Source organism: Rhinoderma darwinii, chromosome 2, assembly GCF_050947455.1.
Source record: "Rhinoderma darwinii isolate aRhiDar2 chromosome 2, aRhiDar2.hap1, whole genome shotgun sequence".
In the NCBI taxonomy this organism is placed as follows: Eukaryota; Metazoa; Chordata; class Amphibia; order Anura; family Rhinodermatidae; genus Rhinoderma; species Rhinoderma darwinii.
The window spans coordinates 118,526,598-118,546,307 of record NC_134688.1 but is presented as its reverse complement, the minus strand read 5'-3'; the positions used below and the strand labels follow the sequence as shown (position 1 = coordinate 118,546,307).

The 19,710-nt window shown below is 40.4% G+C and overlaps 1 protein-coding gene and 1 long non-coding RNA gene across 4 annotated transcripts in view; one reads left to right on the top strand and one right to left on the bottom strand.

The window, feature by feature from the left end:
• Window positions 1–19,710, top strand: part of SPMIP11 (sperm microtubule inner protein 11) — a 108,411-nt gene that overhangs the window by 61,190 nt on the left and 27,511 nt on the right. The window contains exon 4 of one of the 3 annotated variants that reach the window (XM_075852214.1): window positions 16,838–17,031. The exons of 1 other annotated variant lie outside the window; for it this stretch is intronic. In XM_075852214.1, the coding sequence (XP_075708329.1) occupies window positions 16,838–16,862 (25 nt within the window). In that variant the 3' untranslated portion in view covers window positions 16,863–17,031. Of the gene's footprint in view, window positions 1–14,622; window positions 17,032–19,710 lie in introns of those variants that run through there. One more of the 3 variants, XM_075852213.1, reaches the window with a different exon arrangement.
• LOC142742457 (uncharacterized) lies at window positions 7,541–17,736 on the bottom strand. Its single transcript, XR_012881385.1, has 3 exons — window positions 17,668–17,736; window positions 14,060–14,122; window positions 7,541–7,899 (listed from the first exon to the last, which is right to left on the bottom strand). It is a non-coding gene; the product is annotated as an uncharacterized LOC142742457 (long non-coding RNA).

The window sequence follows — 19,710 nt, the reverse complement described above, 5'->3', positions numbered from 1 at the left end:
CCAAATAGGAGACTAGAAAAAATTCAACAAATAATAAATATATTTATTGATATAATAAGACTCAATGCATTAAACACAGCCCCGTCAGATACCCATAACACAGTAATTTTACTATTTGAAAAAATCATCAAAGAAGTTCCGAAATTCTGTTGGGAGTGGTATTCCAATCTAAAAAAATACAAAAAATAGAATTTTAGTATTTATCAAACATTGACAGTACATAAGAAATATAGATATTGATGTTCATGTGTCAACGATCATCATACCGAAGAGGACATCAAAGAACCCAAGGAAAAAGAGCATGAGGACATCATAAGGCTATCCTATCTACAACAAATTCTACATTAAGCCCACATGGTTTTAATGTGTTCAATAAAAATATCCACCTCAATTCTTTTTTGTGTAAAGCCAGGTGGCGATCACCGCCAAATTGTAATGGGGGAATATGGTCCAGAATCATAAATGTTAGATCCCTTTCATTGTGACCATATTCCGAAAAATGTTTAGCCACAGGTAAGTCGAGCTTCTTTTTACGTATAAAGAAACGATGATTGTTTAGACGAGTTTTAAAGGCACAGGTGGTCTCACCCACATATAGGAGACCACAGGGACACCATAACACATATATGACCCAATCCGAGTCACAGGTGAAATTATGTTTAATTTAAACATAATTTCACCTGTGACTCGGACTGGGTCATATATGTGTTATGGTGTCCCTGTGGTCTCCTATATGTGGGTGAGACCACCTGTGCCTTTAAAACTCGTCTAAACAATCATCGTTTCTTTATACGTAAAAAGAAGCTCGACTTACCTGTGGCTAAACATTTTTCGGAATATGGTCACAATGAAAGGGATCTAACATTTATGATTCTGGACCATATTCCCCCATTACAATTTGGCGGTGATCGGCACCTGGCTTTACACAAAAAAGAATTGAGGTGGATATTTTTATTGAACACATTAAAACCATGTGGGCTTAATGTAGAATTTGTTGTAGATAGGATAGCCTTATGATGTCCTCATGCTCTTTTTCCTTGGGTTCTTTGATGTCCTCTTCGGTATGATGATCGTTGACACATGAACATCAATATCTATATTTCTTATGTACTGTCAATGTTTGATAAATACTAAAATTCTATTTTTTGTATTTTTTTAGATTGGAATACCACTCCCAACAGAATTTCGGAACTTCTTTGATGATTTTTTCAAATAGTAAAATTACTGTGTTATGGGTATCTGACGGGGCTGTGTTTAATGCATTGAGTCTTATTATATCAATAAATATATTTATTATTTGTTGAATTTTTTCTAGTCTCCTATTTGGTTGTTAAGTGATATAGAGATATGATAGCCTTTGTAAGAAAAGTGAGAAGGATTCTCATATATTTTTCATGATTTATGCTTTATGGGATACTATGTCACTGATGTGACAATCTGGGTCCGTTACACGGATGAGGGTGATGGGACATCCTGGACACGTGAAGACGTAGCTATGTGGTCCCTTAACTCCGGGAACAAGATCGTTCTGGTTACTTGATTGTGAACAGAGACCTTTGTACCCACGTGTGGATCGTCTTTAAAAAGCTAATATAAAGTTACTTTTAGATATCCTTAATATCTCCATCACTTACCATGAGGAGCATTGATTAATACACTTGCATTTTTTTTCCATTAATGACTTCCTGACCGACATAGCCTTGTCAATAGGTATCTGTGACAGAGTTGCAACAGTTGCTTAGCAACCTATGATGCAGTTACATACGGGTCCGTTCAGTGGAACGCATTGACACGCATTACATCATATGTATGCGATCGATGCTCTCTGCTGCTGAATGATGACACACTTCCGCCTCGTGAGATTACACTGATGTGTCAAACTTTAATTACCACGAGGGCGGCAGCTGATTGCTGCAATACATTCCTATGAATACATATACCAACGATTGACTAGTTAAATCTGAAGTTCTGATTGGGGAGTGGCGATACGATGATAGATTTTACACCACTGCTGCATAAATGATTATGATGTAATCAGTTGTTTTTAATGTTTATGATATTGCTTATTGCTATTCACGATGTCACATATACACTTTTGTTTTTTCTGTATCATGTTTATTTTTATGATGATACCTTACACTATGTATTATGTAAGTTTTCATACACTTTGCACTTTATTGTATTATAATGAGGCCAATTATGTAAAATAGCCTCAACCATATATAAGTTTGTTGAGTAGATGTGTCACTAGGCTTGATAAAGATCCTATTGTAGAATTGAAACGTTGTTTTGGATGAAATAAACCACCACCTTTTTCATGTTGGAGTGCTGCAAAGTTTCTTTTTCTATATATTATAATACGTCCGAGGATCGGGACGTTTTGCTGGGCACCTGGTCGATTGTTCTTGTGTGAGTGCTGCTGCCTTCTTGTTTGCTATATATATATATATATATATATATATATATATATATATATATATATAAATATTTATATAGTGTGTGTGTGTATGTATATATATATATATATATACACGTCTATATTATATATATATATATATATATATATATATATATATACACTACCGTTCAAAAGTTTAGGGTCACTTAGAAATTTCCTTATTTTTGAAAGAAATGCACAGTTTTTTTCAATGAAGATAACATTAAATTAATCAGAAATACACTCTATAAATTGTTAATGTGGTAAATGACCATTCTAGCTGCAAGCGTATGGTTTTTAATGCAATATCTACATAGGTGTATAGAGGCCCATTTCCAGCAACCATCACTCCAGTGTTCTAATGGTACATTGTGTTTGATATCTGTGTTAGAAGGCTAATGGATGATTAGAAAACACTTGAAAACCCTTGTGCAATTATGTTAGCACCGCTGCAAAGAGTTTTGCTCTTTAGAGGAACTATAAAACTGACATTCCTTTGAGCTAGTTGAGAATCTGGAGCATTACATTTGTGGGTTCGATTAAACTCTCCAAATGGCTAGAAAAAGAGAGCTTTCATGTGAAACTCGACAGTCTATTCTTGTTCTTAGAAATGAAGGCTACTCCATGCGAGAAATTGCCAAGAAACTGAAGATTTCCTACAACGGTGTGTACTACTCCCTTCAGAGGACAGTACAAACAGGCTCTAACCAGAGTAGAAAGAGAAGTGGGAGGCCCCGCTGCACAACTGAGCCACAAGACAAGTACATTAGAGTCTCTAGTTTGAGAAATAGACGCCTCACAGGTCCTCAACTGGCAGCTTCATTAAATAGTACCCGCAAAACGCCAGTGTCAACGTCTACAGTGAAGAGGCGACTCCGGGATGCTGACCTTCAGGGCAGAGTGGCAAAGAAAAAGCCATATCTGAGTCTGGCAAATAAAAGGAAAATATTAATATGGGCAAAAGCACACAGACATTGGACAGAGGAAGGTTGGAAAAAAGTGTTATGGACAGACGAATCGAAGTTTGAGGTGTTTGGATCACACAGAAGAACATTTGTGAGACGCAGAACAACTGAAAAGATGCTGGAAGAGTGGCTGACGCCATCTGTCAAGCATGGTGGAGGTAATGTGATGGTCTGGGGTTGCTTTGGTGCTGGTAAAGTGGGAGATTTGTACAAGGTAAAAGGGATTTTGAATAAGGAAGGCTATCTCTCCATTTTGCAATGCCATGCCATACCCTGTGGACAGCGCTTGATTGGAGCCAATTTCATCCTACAACAGGACAATGACCCAAAGCACACCTCCAAATTATGCAAGAACTTTTTAAGGAAGAAGCAGGCAGCTGGTATTCTATCTGTAATGGAGTGGCCAGCGCAGTCCCCAGATCTCAACCCCACAGAGCTGTTGTGGGAGCAGCTTGACCGTATGGTACGCAAGAAGTGCCCATCAAGCCAACCCAACTTGTGGGAGGGGCTTCTGGAAGCATGGGGTGAACTTTCTCCCGATTACCTCAGCAAATTAACAGCTAGAATGCCAAAGGTCTGCAATGCTGTAATTGCTGCAAATGGAGCATTCTTTGACAAAAGCAAAGTTTGAAGGAGAAAATTATTATCAAATAAAAATCATTATTTCTAACCTTGTCAATATCTTGACTATATTTTCTAGTCATTTTGCAACTCATTTGATAAATATAAGTGTGAGTTTTCATGGAAAACACAAAATTGTCTGGGTGACCCCAAACTTTTGAACGGTAGTGTATGTATGTATATATATATGTATATATATATATTACACACACACACACATATACACACACACACGTAATATATATTATATATAGACATATATTTGAAATTTGTTAGTACTGAAAATTTATAATTAGGGATGTTTTATATCTAAAACATCATATAGATATATATGTACATGTAATATATACGTATACACACATATACTTATATAAATCCCTTCATATATTTTACACGTCTGTAAATTCTAAATACATTGATTCGTTGTTAGGCTGTGTTCACACTGAGTTTTTTGCAGGAGGAAAATTCCTCCTGCAAAAACAGCTCCAGACGTTTTTTGCACAGTGGTTTGACAAAAACTCGTCAAAACACTCGTCAAGGTGTTTTTTTTTACCCTTCTGACTGATTGAAATGGGGTTTTGGAGGCGGAAACCGCCTCAAGATAGGTCATGTTGCTTCTTTTTACCGCGATGCGTTTTTTTTGCTCACGGTAAAAAAGCTCGTCCAACTCCCATTGAAATCAATGGGAGACATTTCCAGACAGTTTTTGACGTGTTTTGCGGAGCGGTTTCCGCGCCGAAAAACTCGTAAAAAAACTCAGTGTGAACAGGGCCTTAGGGTTGTTCATAAATTTATTGATCAATGGATTAGTGGACTTTTTCTTTGTTACTTTTATTAAAACTGTTACAAAAAATAAGTAAAAAAAAAAATACGTAAAAAAATGGCACGCAAGTTATATACCACTGAAGAGGCATTTGCTCTCTTGGATTCCGATAGTGAATGGGGTCACTTTTGGGGGGTTTTCGCTGTTTTGGTCCCTCCAGGGCGTTGCAAATGGGACATGGCACCGAAAACCATTATAGCAAAACTTGAGCTCCAAAACCCAAATGGCGCTCCTTCCCTTCTGAGGGCTGTAATGTGTTCAAATATAAGTTTATGACCACATATGGGGTATTGCCATAATCAGGATACATTTCTTTACAAATGTTGGGGTGCTTTTTCTTCTTTATTCCTTGCAAAAATTAAAAATGTCTATGTTTCTTCAGAAGAAATGTCGATTTTCATTTTCACAGACTAACGCCAATAAATTCAGCAAAAAAAACTGTGGGGTTAAAATGCTCACTATACAACTAGATAAATTCCTTGAGGGGTGTAGTTTCCAAAATGGGGTAACTTTTTGGGGGTTTCCACTGTTTAGGTACCAAAAGATCTCTTCAAACCAGACATGGAGCCTAAAATATATTGTAATAAAAAGGAGGCTTCAAAATCCACTAGGTGCTCCTTTGCTTCTGAGGCCTGTGTTTCAGTCCATTATCACACTAGGGCCACATGTGGGATATTTCTAAAAACTGCAGAATCTGGGCAATAAATATTGAGTTGCGTTTCTCTGGTAAAACCTTCTATGTTACAGAAATTTTTCTATTACAAATTAATTTCTGCAAAAAAAATTACATTTGTAAATTTCGCCTCTACTTTGCTTTAATTCCTGTGAAATGCCTAAAGGGTTAAGAAACTTTCTGAATGCTGTTTTGAATACTTTGAGGGGTGAAGTTTTTAAAATGGGGTGATTTATGGGGAATTTCTAATATATAAGGCCCATGAACTGAACTGGTCCATGAAAAAATAGGTTTTGGAAATTTCTTGAAAATGTGAGAAATTGTTGCTAAAGATCTAAGCCTTGTAACGTCCTAGAAAAATAAAAGGACGTTCAAAAAACGATGCAAACATAAAGTAGACATATAGAGGATGTTAACTAGTAACTATTGTGTGTGGTATTAATATCTGTTTTGCAAGCAGATACATTCAAATTTAGAAAAATGCAATTTTTTGCAAATTTTCTCAAAATGTTGGTGTTTTTCACAAATAAATGCTGAATTTATCGACCAAATTTTTTCACAGACGTAAAGTACAATATCTCACGAGAAAACAATCTCAGAATCGCTTGGATAGGTAAAAGCATTCCCAAGCTATTGCCACATAAACTAACACGTCAGATTTGAAAAAATCGCCTGCGTCCACAAGGCCAAAACAGGCTGTGTCCTGAGGGGTTAATATGGGCAAAAGCACACAGACATTGGACAGAGGAAGATTGGAAAAAAGTGTTATGGACAGACGAATCGAAGTTTGAGGTATTTGGATCACACAGAAAAACATTTGTGAGACGCAGAACAACTGAAAAGATGCTGGAAGAGTGCCTGACGCCATCTGTCAAGCATGGTGGAGGTAATGTGATGGTCAAGGGTTGCTTTGGTGCTGGTAAAGTGGGAGATTTGTACAAGGTAAAAGGGATTTTGAATAAGGAAGGCTATCACTCCATTTTGCAACGCCATGCCATACCCTGTTGACAGCGCTTGATTGGAGCCAATTTTATCCTACAACCGGACAATGACCCAAAGCACACCTCCAAATTATGCAAGAACTATTTAGGGAAGAAGCCGGCAGCTGGTATTCTATCTGTAATGGAGTGGCCAGCGCAGTCACCAGATCTCAACCCCATAGAACTGTTGTGGGAGCAGCTTGACCGTATGGTACGCAAGAAGTGCCCATCAAGCCAATCCAACTTGTGGGAGGGGCTTCTGGAAGCATGGGGTGAAATTTCTCCCGATTACCTCAGCAAATTAACAGCTAGAATGCCAAAGGTCTGCAATGCTGTAATTGCTGCAAATGGAGCATTCTTTGACGAATGCAAAGTTTGAAGGAGAAAATTATTATTTCAAATAAAAATCATTATTTCTAACCTTGTCAATGTCTTGACTATATTTTCTAGTCATTTTGCAACTCATTTGATAAATATAAGTGTGAGTTTTCATGGAAAACACATAATTGTCTGGGTGACCCCAAACTTTTGAACGTTAGTGTATAATTTACAGAAAGTTCAAAATGGAAACCATTTCCTCAACAATAAATCTTTTGAAAGCCAATTGCTACATAGCATCAATAGACCTTCAGGATTCATACTACCACGTGCCAATAGATCAGGACTCTCAACAATTTCTGAGGTATGCTATGATGTTGAAGTGGATAATCCATCACTCCCAATTCCAGGCACTTCCATTCGACTTCTTTGCTCCAAGGATATTTATGAAAATAATGGCAGATGTTACAGGTCACCTTCACCAGCAAGGAATTCTAATTATTCCATATCTGGACATTCTGCTTATTGCCGCGGAAACAAAATTTGTCTTAACATCTGGATTACATCTAGCATCTCCTAACATCTCTCTCTGGGCTGCATTATAAGTCTGGAAAATTCGGATCTTATACCAGGACTAATCAAGATCTTCTTGGTTAGAGATTGACCTCTATAAAATTTTAAAGACTGTTTTTGAGCATACAAGCAGTAATTTATAGCGGCAAGAAAGGGACTATATTATCCCACAATGCTTCTCAGACACTTGACTGTGTCGAATGGGGGTTCTTGCATGCAGTTATGAGAAAACTTGATTTTGGGGAGGCGTTTAAGAGGTTTTCCATGTTCGAACAACTGATTACATATCCCCTGAATAGGTCATCAGTATATGATCAGTGCGTGTCCGACTCCCGGACCCCACACCGATCCGCCACCCCGGTTGCCTCCGGGCACCGAGTGATATTGCCAGAAGCAGATGGCTCCGGTGAAAGAATAGCGGCCGAGCTGCAGTACGCCATGTGTGAATCCAGCGCTAGACAGATTTCTCAGGGAGTCCGGGATAGTGGAGTGACAGCCAGCTGAGAGATCTGTAATGGAAAAGCAGTTAATAGACTTTTTAACAATTTAACAGAAGAGGATATAGACATATTTCAGGGGAAAATGCTCTATAAAAAGCAAGAAAAGTCTATAAATTTTCTTAAAAGTTATCCTGGTCTAACAGATGCTGGATTTTCAAATATTGAGCCTAATAATGGCAGCCATTATAATTTGCATAAGGTTTGTTTGACTGATTGACATAAAAATCTGCTTTGTTATTTCATTCACCTTGTTCCCTCTGACTTATGGCCCATTTACATTAGCGTTGTATTTCCGTTCATCTGTTCCTTTCAAGCTTTCCGTCAGAGGAAGAGACAAACGGAAAACCAAATAGAAACTATCGCTATCGTTTGCATTACCATTGGTTTCAATGGTATTTTGTTGTCTTTCAGTTTGCCTCCGTTCCGCTAGGTTTCCGTTTTTATCATGGAAACAATAGCGTAGTCAACTTAAACAGGTCCAGGATTAGAAAAAAGGGTCCGCTTTTATTCCAGAAATCACACCACTTTTCCCTACACTTCTTGGCTTTGACTGATGATGAGATGTAATACCAGACACAAGTGTGGCACTGTCTCTAGTAAAAAGCAGATCCTATTTCTAATCTCAGACAACCCCTTTATTGTTTTGCATGTATTAGGGTGTAATCATAGTTTTAGCAGTTCTGTAACTATAGTATTCCATTTGTGAACTAGGAAGATTAGGATGAACGGTGCTTTGTGTACTTTTTTATATTGAATTAGATTCTGGATTGTACTGGATTCTGAGCTTCTTGACTATATGGTTCTTTAGCATCCCATGCTCAGTTTTACTCTTTTTCATTCATTCACTATTGTTAATAGTAAAAATCTTGACCACCTGCACTGTATAAACCTAACCTGAATAGCAGTTGAAAGGCTGCTTTAATAATTTTGTAAATGGTGCAACTGCATACCTCAATCCCCTCACCATCTGTCACCCTGTCTATGGCCTGCACACCTGGTAAATGCCAGCATTCATGTCAAATACCATTACTTGTTTGTGTATGACTTACTATACATGTATGTGTCTAGGGCAGGGGTCTCAAGCCCGTGGGCCGCATTCGGCCCCTGAAGCTGTCATCTGCGGCCCGCTGGACACAGAGCCGCTAGTATAGGCTCTGCTCCAGGACTCTGTGGAATTCCCTGACTTCGCTGTCCATATATGTCATAGTGACATGTCAGAAGTTTGGATTGGTGGGGGTCCGAGCACGGAGACCCCCACCAATCGCTAGAACAAAGCAGCTGAAGTGCTCGTGTGAGCACTCAGCTGCTTCGTGTCTGTTCGGCTTTTTCCGTAATGAAATGTATAGGTGTACGGACTCAATAGAAAGTCTATGAGCCCGTACTCCGATACATCGGCTTTCCGGAAAAAGCCGAACAGAAACTAAGCAGCTGAACGCTCACACGAGTGCTTCAGCTGCTTCGTTCTAGAGATTGGTGGGGGTCAAACATTGTATGGGAGCACGGGCAGAGATTGCGGGCGTCTGTCTGCGGCCGTCGGCGGCCAGCCGTGCTCGCAACCGCAGCCCGTGATCACGGGCACGGCCATTTACATGAGGCCTAACAGTTAATGAAAACCCAAAATTTAGTGTCTCAGAAAATTAGAATATTATATAAGACCAATTTCAAAAATGATTTTTAATACCGAAATGTTGGCCTACTAAAAAGTATGTACTGTATATGCCCTCAATACTTGGTCGGGGCTCCTTTTGCATGAATTACTGCATCAATGCGGCGTGGCATGGAGGCGATCAGCCTGTGGCACTGCTGAGGTGTTATGGAAGCCCAGGTTGCTTTGATAGCGGCCTTCAGCTCGTCTGCATTGTTGGGTCTGGTGTCTCATCTTCCTCTTCACAATACCCCATATATTCTCTATGGGGTTTAGGTCAGACGAGTTTGCTGGCCAATCAAGCACAGCGATACTGTGGTTATTAACCCCTTCCCTCCGCAGCCATTTTTCGGATTTTCACTTTTGTTTTTTCCTCCCCACTTTCCAAAAGCCATAACTCTTTTATTTTTCCATCAATATTGCCGTATGAGGGCTTATTTTTTGCAGGACGAGTTGTAGATTTTCACAGCATCATTTTTGTACCATATAATGTAGTGGGAAACAAGAAAAAAATGTGGGGTGGAATAGGAAAAAAACAGCGATTCCTTTTGGGTGATTTTGTTTTTACGGCGTTCACCGTACGGTAAAAACGGCATGTTAACTTTATTCTGCGGGTCAATACGATTACAGCGATACCAAATTTATATAGTTTTCTTTATGTTTTACTACTTTTACAAGGAAAAAAATGATTGTTAAAAATAAAATGTCAGTTTTGTCGCCACATTCTCAGAGCCATAACGTTTTTATTTTTTGGTCGATTTAGCCCTGTGAGGGCTTATTTTTTGCGGGGCGAGCTGCAGTTTATATTGGTACCATTTTGGCGTACGTGAGACTTTTTGCTCACTTTTTATTTCATTTTTGGTGGGAGAAGAAGGGACCAAAAAACAAATTCTGATGTTTTTTATTTTTTACGGCGTTCACCGTGCGGACTAAATAATGATATATTGTAATAGTTCAGACTTTTACGGACGTGTCGATACCAGTTATATTAGCTTTTTATTTTTTTTACATTGTGCTTGAGGGAAAATGGGAAATTTTTTTTTTTTGAGCTTTTAATTTTTTTTATTTTTTTTTCTTTGTTAAAAAAACTTTGTTTCACTGTTTTTTACTTTTTTTTACTTGTCCCCCTAGGGGACTTTAACCAGTGATCATAAGATCGCTTGCATGATATACTGTAATACTAATGTATTGCAGTATATCGCGATTCTGACAGACTCCTATGAAGCCGTCAGGCCCACAGGCAGCCGTGCCAACCGACGGCTCCCCCAGATCTAGCCGCGAGGGGGCCGTTGGGACGTTACAGTGGGTCGCCCCCCTGTTTTTAGTAATTTAAAAACACACAGCTGACTCACTCTATGGAGCAGTCTCAGCCCGTGAGCCCGCTCCATATTCCCCCACCCGGCGTGCTACGTATATATACGGCGGATGTCGGGAAGGGGTTGAACCAGGTATTGGTACTTTTGGCAGTGTGGGCAGGTGCCAAGTCCTGCTGGAAAATGAAATCAGCATCTCCATAAAGCTTGTCAGCAGAGGGAAGCATAAAGTGCTCTAAAATTTCCTGGTAGACGGCTGCGTTGACTCTGGACTTGATATAACACAGGGAACCAACACCAGAAGACACCGCCTAGTCCTTCCCACTGCTCCTTTTCCCCATCTTGGCATTCCTTCCTTGCTATCTCCCCACTCCCAAACTCAATCCCCTCTCCCCCCAATTCCATCTCGCTCACACGCCAGGTATTTCTACTTCTGACGCGGCCACCTCGCACATGCGCCCTGGCCTCCTCCATTCTAGCGTCGGCTGGTTACCTAGAAACCTTGTGACGTGGCCGACACCAGTGCTTGGCAGGCGCATGCGCGGCTGCTAAGCATCAGCCTGTTGCCTAACAACTGGGCAACAGCACTCATTCACCGGGAGGAGGTTCAGCACCAAGTAGGCGACCACCCCACCCGCTCCACTATATTATCACCGAGTTTATATCCCCACTGTCCATCAGAACGGGGACCCTGTAAACCTCCCCTTCCGCAACTTGGCTGAGATTACATCTGAGGCTCACACATAAGGGCCACTATAGCGCTCACATATATTCCCCCCCCCCCTTATCTCTCCCAATCCTCACCCAAATTATCAAGATACACAACTAAACCACGCCCCCAGGGAAGCCCTGGCACCAATTTCTAGTGCTTATATAACCCCTTAATGACCAGCCTATTTTAGACCTTAATGACCAAGCCATTTTTTACGTTTTTCCATCGTCTCATTCAAAGAGCTATAACCTTTTTATTTTTGCGTCGACATAACCGTATAAGGTCTTGTTTTTTGCGGGACAAGTTGTATTTTTTAATAGCACCATTTTGGGGTATATAGAATTTATTGATTAACTTTTATTTACTTTTTTTTGGGGGGGGAATAGAAAAAAAACAGCAATTTCGCCACAGTCTTTTGCGTCCTAAATTTACGCAGTTTACGGTGTGGTATAAATAACACAATAACTTTATTCAGTGGGTTGTTGCGATTGCAACGATACCAAATTTGTATAGTTTTTGTATGTTTTACTACTTTTACACAGTGAAAACACTGTTTTTTTCATAATTATTTGTTTTTGTGTCTCCATATTTGAAGAGCCGTAACGTTTTTATTTTTTCGTCGATGCAATTGTAGGAGGGCTTTTTTTTGCGGGACGACTTGTAGTTTTTATCGGTACCATTTTGGAGTAGATGCGACATTTTGATCACTTTTTATCACATTTTTTTCAAGGCTGGATTCAAAGAAAACAATTTTTTATTTTATTTTTTACGACGTTCACCGTGCGGGTTAAATGATGTAATAAGTTTATAGTCGAGGTCGTTACGGACGCGGTGATACCAAATATGTGTAACTTTTTTACTTTATTTTGTTTGTTAATAATAAAGCAGTTTGTAAGGGGGAAAAGTGGGTTTTTCATTTATTTTTTCACTTTTTTTTTTTCACTTTTTATTAAACTTTTTTTCTTACTAGTCCTACTAGGGGACTTCACTATTCGATTATCCGATCGCATTTATAATACAGTGCAATACTTCTGTATTGCAGTGTATTATGCCTGTCCGTGTAAAACGAACAGGCATCTGTTATGTCATGCCAGAGGCACGATCTAGCAGGCATTTACTACAGCCATTTATTAGGCCCCCGGCTGCCATCGGAGACACAGGCACTCGGCGATTTTATCGCCGGGTGTCAGTGAGATGAGAGGGAGCTCCCTCCCTCTCTCCAAAACCGCTCAGATGCGGTTCACGCTATTGAGCACCGCATCTGAAGGGTTAAACGGGTGAGATCGATACTAATAACGATCTCACACGTTCGAGCAGGGATGCCCCCAGCCCTCAGCTACCTCTGGCAGCTGAGAGCAGGGAGATTTGACAGCTCCCTGCTCTGTTTATTTATTCCGATGCAGCGATGTAAAAAGTCTATTGCATCGGAATAAAGCCCGTGGATGATACTTCTCGTCAGAAAGCCCAGCTAGTAAAAGTAGTAAACACGCCCCGATGTACACACATAATACACGCCCAGTTGTACTTTTACTTTTCAACACGCCCAGTTGTACTTTTGCAAGCCTCATTTGCATAAATACAAAAATGGTCATAACTTGGCCAAAAATGCTCGTTTTTTAAAAATAAAAACGTTACTGTAATCTACATTGCAGCGCCGATCTGCTGCAATAGCAGATAGGGGTTGCAAAATCTGGTGACAGAGCCTCTTTAAGATTTGGACATAAGGTTCTTCAGGCCGTTGTCCGCCCCTGAGGAAAATCTATGCTAATCCTCCTGGTGGTGCTGTAATGGAGGTGTCGGATTTTCCTGTATCCTCCACGACTGCACAGGGTTTTTTTCCCCACCCTTTTCCGTTGTATGATAAAAATACCTATATTGTTTAATACATTTTTCGACCTGCAATTTCCAAGTTCTATGGTATTAACTGGGAAATGTAAGGAGGAGGTGATATTTAAACTGCTTCCTCATTGTTTCCTGTCCCCCTAGGTGGGAATCCCTCCTGGTGGTGAGTAAGTCATCATAATAATTTTTTTACTTTTTTATATATTTTTTCCTTTTATTCCTAAAAACTCAATTTAATTTTTTTTTTCATTCTTTAGTCCCAGTAGGGGACTTGAACATGCAATCATTAGATCACTTGCACAATACACTGCAATATTTATGTATTGCAGTATATTGTGCTTTATGCCGTCTCCTATTAAGCCCTCTGGAGCAACAACATGGCAGACTTAGGGGATTTCACTGTGGTCCTAACTTCCATGACAATCCGGGGGAGCGATGGGGTGACAGAGGGGGCCTCACCTTCTGTCTAACGGCTTAAATGCCTTGGTCGCTATTGACCACGGCATCTAAGCTGTACCGATCCCAGCCGTCAGTGCGAGGTGTCAGCTGACAATGCAATGAGAAAAATCGGCAAAAAAATGTGCACAGTGCATGGCATGCTCCAGTCTAATTTTGCAGTGTCTCTATTACTTTTGCTTAATTTCAGGGGGACTTTACCTTTTTGCCATTTTCTTTTTCGAAAGTATTTCTTGAATTAGGAAGGATACAAAACTTTTTCCCCTACGGAAAGAGAAATTATTTATAATCAACAAAGCAGTTGTATGATAGACAGAATAAAATTCCGGCTGCAAATAGAAGTTAATAACAAACAATATAAGCTACAGTTTGGGGTTCTTTGTTATATCTTGAAGTGATGATGCAAGATAAAAAGTTCCTGTCAGGGATCAAACAGTAGAAAAAAACACCTTTCCGAATTAGCTGTCGTCTTCACCCACCCCCGTTGGCAAGAAAGGAGTCTAAACTTACTTGGCATTTTCAAATGTAGAGGGGTAGTAAAATGTTTAGGAGGGGGGCACTAATGAAATCTTTGCATCGAGCAGAATAATATACCGAAACAGCCTTTCACTGCATCTCTGGCTTCCTGCAATAGTTCTTTGAGCTCAAATTATGTTATGTGCAAATTGTACACCGACTAAAACTTATATAAAAACAATATATTCCATTGATTACTGGACATGGATTTGTTTATTGCGTACTCATCTCCTCTCTTCTTTTTGCAGGTTTGTGGATCAAATGGCAATTACTAATAAAGAATTCCACTTGTATTGAGTGCCACCGAGATGAATGACTGACCATAGTACCAAATAGTTCTTCCATCATATGCCTGAAGTGCCATCGACTATATGGATTTCACGTTACATGTCTAATACTTAGTGCTTTACAGATCATTTTCCATTTAGTGAATAAATGGACATTTTTTAATTTTAAAAACATGCAGGTTTTAATCAAGATTTTTTTATTACCGTTTTTTTAGGCCAAAACCATAAATGGATTTAAATAAGGGGAGAGGTAGAATATGGTTTTTATGCTGGGTTCACATCTAAGTTTTTTGCTGCAAATTTTGTGACAATCGTGACAAACACACGGCACTTTTCCGCATTTTCGTGGTAACTGCGACAATAAGACGCACCTTAACAGAAGCATAAAAACACAGCTTAAAACTTTCTCTCTCTTATGACCCATACCTGGTTTTCGCTTCAAAAACAGCATCAGAAAATCTGATCAAAACCTGTACATGTGGATACACCCTAAGGCCTTGTTCATACAGTGGCGATTTGATACAGATTTTGCATGCAATTTGTAAGCCAAAATCAGAATTGGATCCAAGAGGGGAGACACTTTGAGGATATGTTCACACGGGGTGGATTGGTTGCAGAATTTCCGTAACGGATTTAATTGCGGAAAATCCGCAGCATAATACAGTAGCAGCAAAGTAGATTAGATTTCAACAAATCTCATCCACACGCTGCGTAAAAATACGCAGAAAAGAAGTGCGGAAATTGACTTGCGGTACGGATTCTTAATGTGCTACATGTCAATTTCTCTTGCAGAAACGCTGCAGAATTTACACTTAGAAATTTCGGATGGAAATTCGCAGCTAATCCGCCCCGTGTGAACACACATAGCGTAAATACTGCAGATTTTCCGCTTCGTATTTCATTGCGGAAAATCTGCAGCATAATACAGTAGCAGCAGAATAGATGAGATTTGAACAAATCTCATCCATAAGCTGCGTAAATGATAAGCAGAAAAAAACACTCTGAAATTGACCTGCGGTGCGTTTTTTTAAATACGCAGCATGTCAATTTTATTTGCATAATAGCTGCTTTTTTGTTGCGGGTAAATAGTAGATGTTGCAATTTTTGCGACCGTAAAGACACAATTTCACCGCAAAAATTGCCACTCAGAAACCTAATACGGCTCCTTTTTTGCTTTCGTATCATTGATGCAACACTCTAACCCCCCGCGGTTCATCGAGGTTAGAGCAACATAGGCTTTTATGGTGCTCTATCTCCGGTTCTCATGAATGGTGGGAAACCCCAGAATTATGCTCATGTGAAAATGGCCTAAATCACATAATAGTATTCAGATTATTTATAATGCCTCTTAAATCAGTTTATGGCATTCAACAAAAATAAATAAAGTGACTTGTACTAATAAATTGGTAGCATGTAAGTCATTGTAATTATGTCTTTATTTTATACCAGCATGGCTGAATGCTAAAAGGGATTTCACAACAGTAAGGATTATTATCCGCCATTGAACGGATTTCATAGGTTGGTTAATTCCACCATGGGTTCAGATATTTGTTGTGGATTCCTCACAGATGGCAACAACATATCAGTGGTATGGGCAATCGGGCGCAGGACAATAACTGGTCGCACAAGTCGTAAAGAGCAATAGTGGTTCAGTTGAGAACTGTACCAGACACATGGTTTTTCCTGCCATTGAGGGGGCGTCTTTTATTTAAATCAGTTTTAGGAAATGTCCCTAGAACTGTCCGCCATAAAACCAACTTTTGTGGTACTGCATGTCAAAATTGCACCTTTTTTTACACTCTTTTTTTAAAGGCAACATAACACCAATAAAAGAGGGCCCCGTGCAAGAACAGCATATGGGCGCCTTGATTTCCAACTGTTAATTTGATGGTGCTGTGAAGGATGGTTTATTTGCTTATATTCTCTGTATGAAATTACATTATGAATTATCAAGCAGGATGCCGAATTACTAAAATATGTATTCTCCATTTTGTCATGACCCTTTTCTGTATATAATAGTCTCAAAGAAATGTCTTATCATAATATGGCCTTCATACCCCATTGTAGCGGGTTGGCTGAACGCCCAGACATAAAGTGCAACTATTTCTCATTATTGCAACAAATTCTCCCATGAGAACAAACCACTAACAACTGCCCATTATTTGCTTGTCTCCAGGTGTTACCTGATGTCAGCATTTTAATGAAGAATTAGAATTATGTATTTGAAATATTCCTATGGTCTGCTATTGGATGAATAAGAGTTATTGTCACATTGCTTCTGATTGGTTAACCTCAAGTCTACGCCCCATTTGAATGATATTATTATAATTGAGTTTGGCAATAAACTTCCAGAGGAGTATTTTGAGCATACCAGCAGCGTCTGTGTGTTATTTCTCCTCTCTATATATATCGGTATGAAATCTACTGATTAGGATGCTGGATAAAGTGCCTGGCGAGAGTGTCTGTTGGAACACTCGTCTAAATTTCAGTCTAATATATTTTAAGCCATTGACTTCCACGACAGTACCTATGGTACGTCTTCCCCTGAGTTTACATGACTGGTTAGGATGTCACAGTAGCTTACCTGACAAAACACACTTGGGATGTCACAGCAGATTACTTGATGGAAACCCACTTCTGTTGTCACAGCAGCTTTCCTGACTTAAACCAACTTGAAATGTCACAGAAACTTACCTGACTGAAACACTCTTAGGCCTTATTCACACAAACGTTGATTACGTCTGTGCGACGGCTGTTAAAACAACAGCCGTCACACGGACCTATGTAATTCAATGGGGCTGTTCACACGGCGTTGTTTCAACGGACCGTGTAAAGAGTTTATTAAAAAATAGGACATGTCCTATTTTTTTGCGCTTCACGTATCCCTCCGTAGACTCTAGTCTATGCGTGATAAGATGCACCTCGGAGGCGAAACATTTTCTTTTTTCACGTCCGAGGTTTCATATGCTCGTGTGAATCTAGCCTTATGATAACACAGTTTCTTACCTGACTAAAACTTGTTGTGATGTCATAGCAGCCTACCTAAATGAAACACATTTGTGATCTGACCGCTTGTTATCTGTCTGAAACCCACTTGTGATGTCACAGCGTTTTACCTCTCTTTAACACACTTGTGATGTCACGGGAGCCAACAGCTTCAACCTGGTTGAAACTAACTTGTAATGTCACAGCAGCTTACCTTACTAAAACCCACTTGTGATGTCACAATTGCTTACTTGACAGAAACAGTTGTGATGTCATAGCATTTACCTGACTGAAACCTACTTTAGCTTACCTAGGAGTAGACACCAACAACAAAGGACCCCTGAACGTGAACAATATATGGGCTCCTTGATTTCCAAATGCTAATTTGATGACAGTGCTGTGCTCACCATAGACCACCTCATTCATGATTTTCCATTAAATCTATCAGCTGTAATGATGGGGTAGGGAGACAGACAGGTGAGCCCTAATCTACCAGCCATTCAGTCCCTGCCTACTTGCATGGCCCGTCCTAGGCGACGGCGTACAACTGAGCGACGGTCCCTACGCTCAATATGTGTACGACAGACAAACAGACAAGGGTACACAGAAGCTAAGGGAAATCGGCCATTTGCCCACAGCAACACCGTGAGCAACAGGAGTAGTGAACGAGCCGAGTCAAACCAGGAGTGTACAAGGTACCAAACGCAGAGCAGAAGCGTAGTCAGTAAAGCCAGGGTCAAAATGAAGCAAGGTCAATAATAATAGCAGGAGCAGCAGAGCCAGGAAACAGGAAAGAATCACAGGCAAAGGAGGAGCAGGAATTGAGGGTATAAATAGACAGAGGGCAGGAGCTATCTCCGTCTGGCCAGGCTGTGATAGGTTTTCCCACTCCTCAGCCTCTCAGCCTGATTGGTAGCAGATCGTGTCACTCTAACAGACCTAGGCACAGATGCAGGCTGATTAACCACGGGCGTCGACAAAGAAGCTGTGTCAGGCAAATCCATTACAGTACCCCCCCTTTTATGAGGGGCCTCTGGACCCTTCCTAGGTGGACCTGGCTTGTTGGGGAACCGAAGATGGAACTTCCTGAGCAATAACCCGGCGTGAACATCCCGGGCGGGTACCCAAGTCCTCTCCTCAGGCCCGTAACCTCTCCAATGGACCAGGTACTGGAGGGAGTCCTGGACCATCCTGCTGTCCACAATCTTGGCCACCTCGAATTCTACCCCTTCAGGAGTGAGAACGGACCGGAGGTTTCCTCGAGGTAGCCAAGGACGGGGAGCATCTTTTCAGGAGGGAGGCATCTGAAAGGACGGGGGTAACTCCAGCCGGAAGGAGACAGGGTTAACGACCTCAATGATCTTGTACGGCCCTATATACCAGGGAGCAAATTTTTTGGACGGGACTTTAAGGCGCACATTTTTTGAGGACAGCCACACCAGATCCCCGACCACAAACAAGGGGTTAGTAGAACGTCTCTTATCTGCCTGAGTCTTTTGGATGCTCTGGGACGCCTCAAGGTTCTTCTGAACCTGGGTCCAGACTGTGCACAGTTCCCGATGAACGAAATCTACCTCGGGATTGTTGGAACCACCAGGTGAAACGGAGGAGAACCGTGGATTAAACCCAAAATTACAGAAAAAAGGGGAGACCCCCGAAGAGTTACTGACCCGGTTATTAAGGGAAAATTCGGCGAGGGGAATGAAGGAGACCCAATCATCTTGACAGTCAGAGATAATACACCTTAAATATAGTTCTAGAGACTGATTAGTCCTCTGTTTGGCCATTAGTTTCAGGATGGAAGGCCGAGGAGAAGGACAGATCAATCTCCAACTTTTTACTGAAAGCTCTCCAAAACAATGAAACAAATTGTACCCCTCTGTCAGAAACAATATTGACAGGAACCCCATGGAGACGCATGATGTGTTTGACAAACAAGGTAGCTAACGTCTTGGCATTGTTTCTTGAGGGGTACAAAGTGGGTTATCTTGCTGTAGCGGAGACTAAGTCAGAATCAACAGAGGATATGATTATGATGAATACCTATAAATGTACATGTGGACA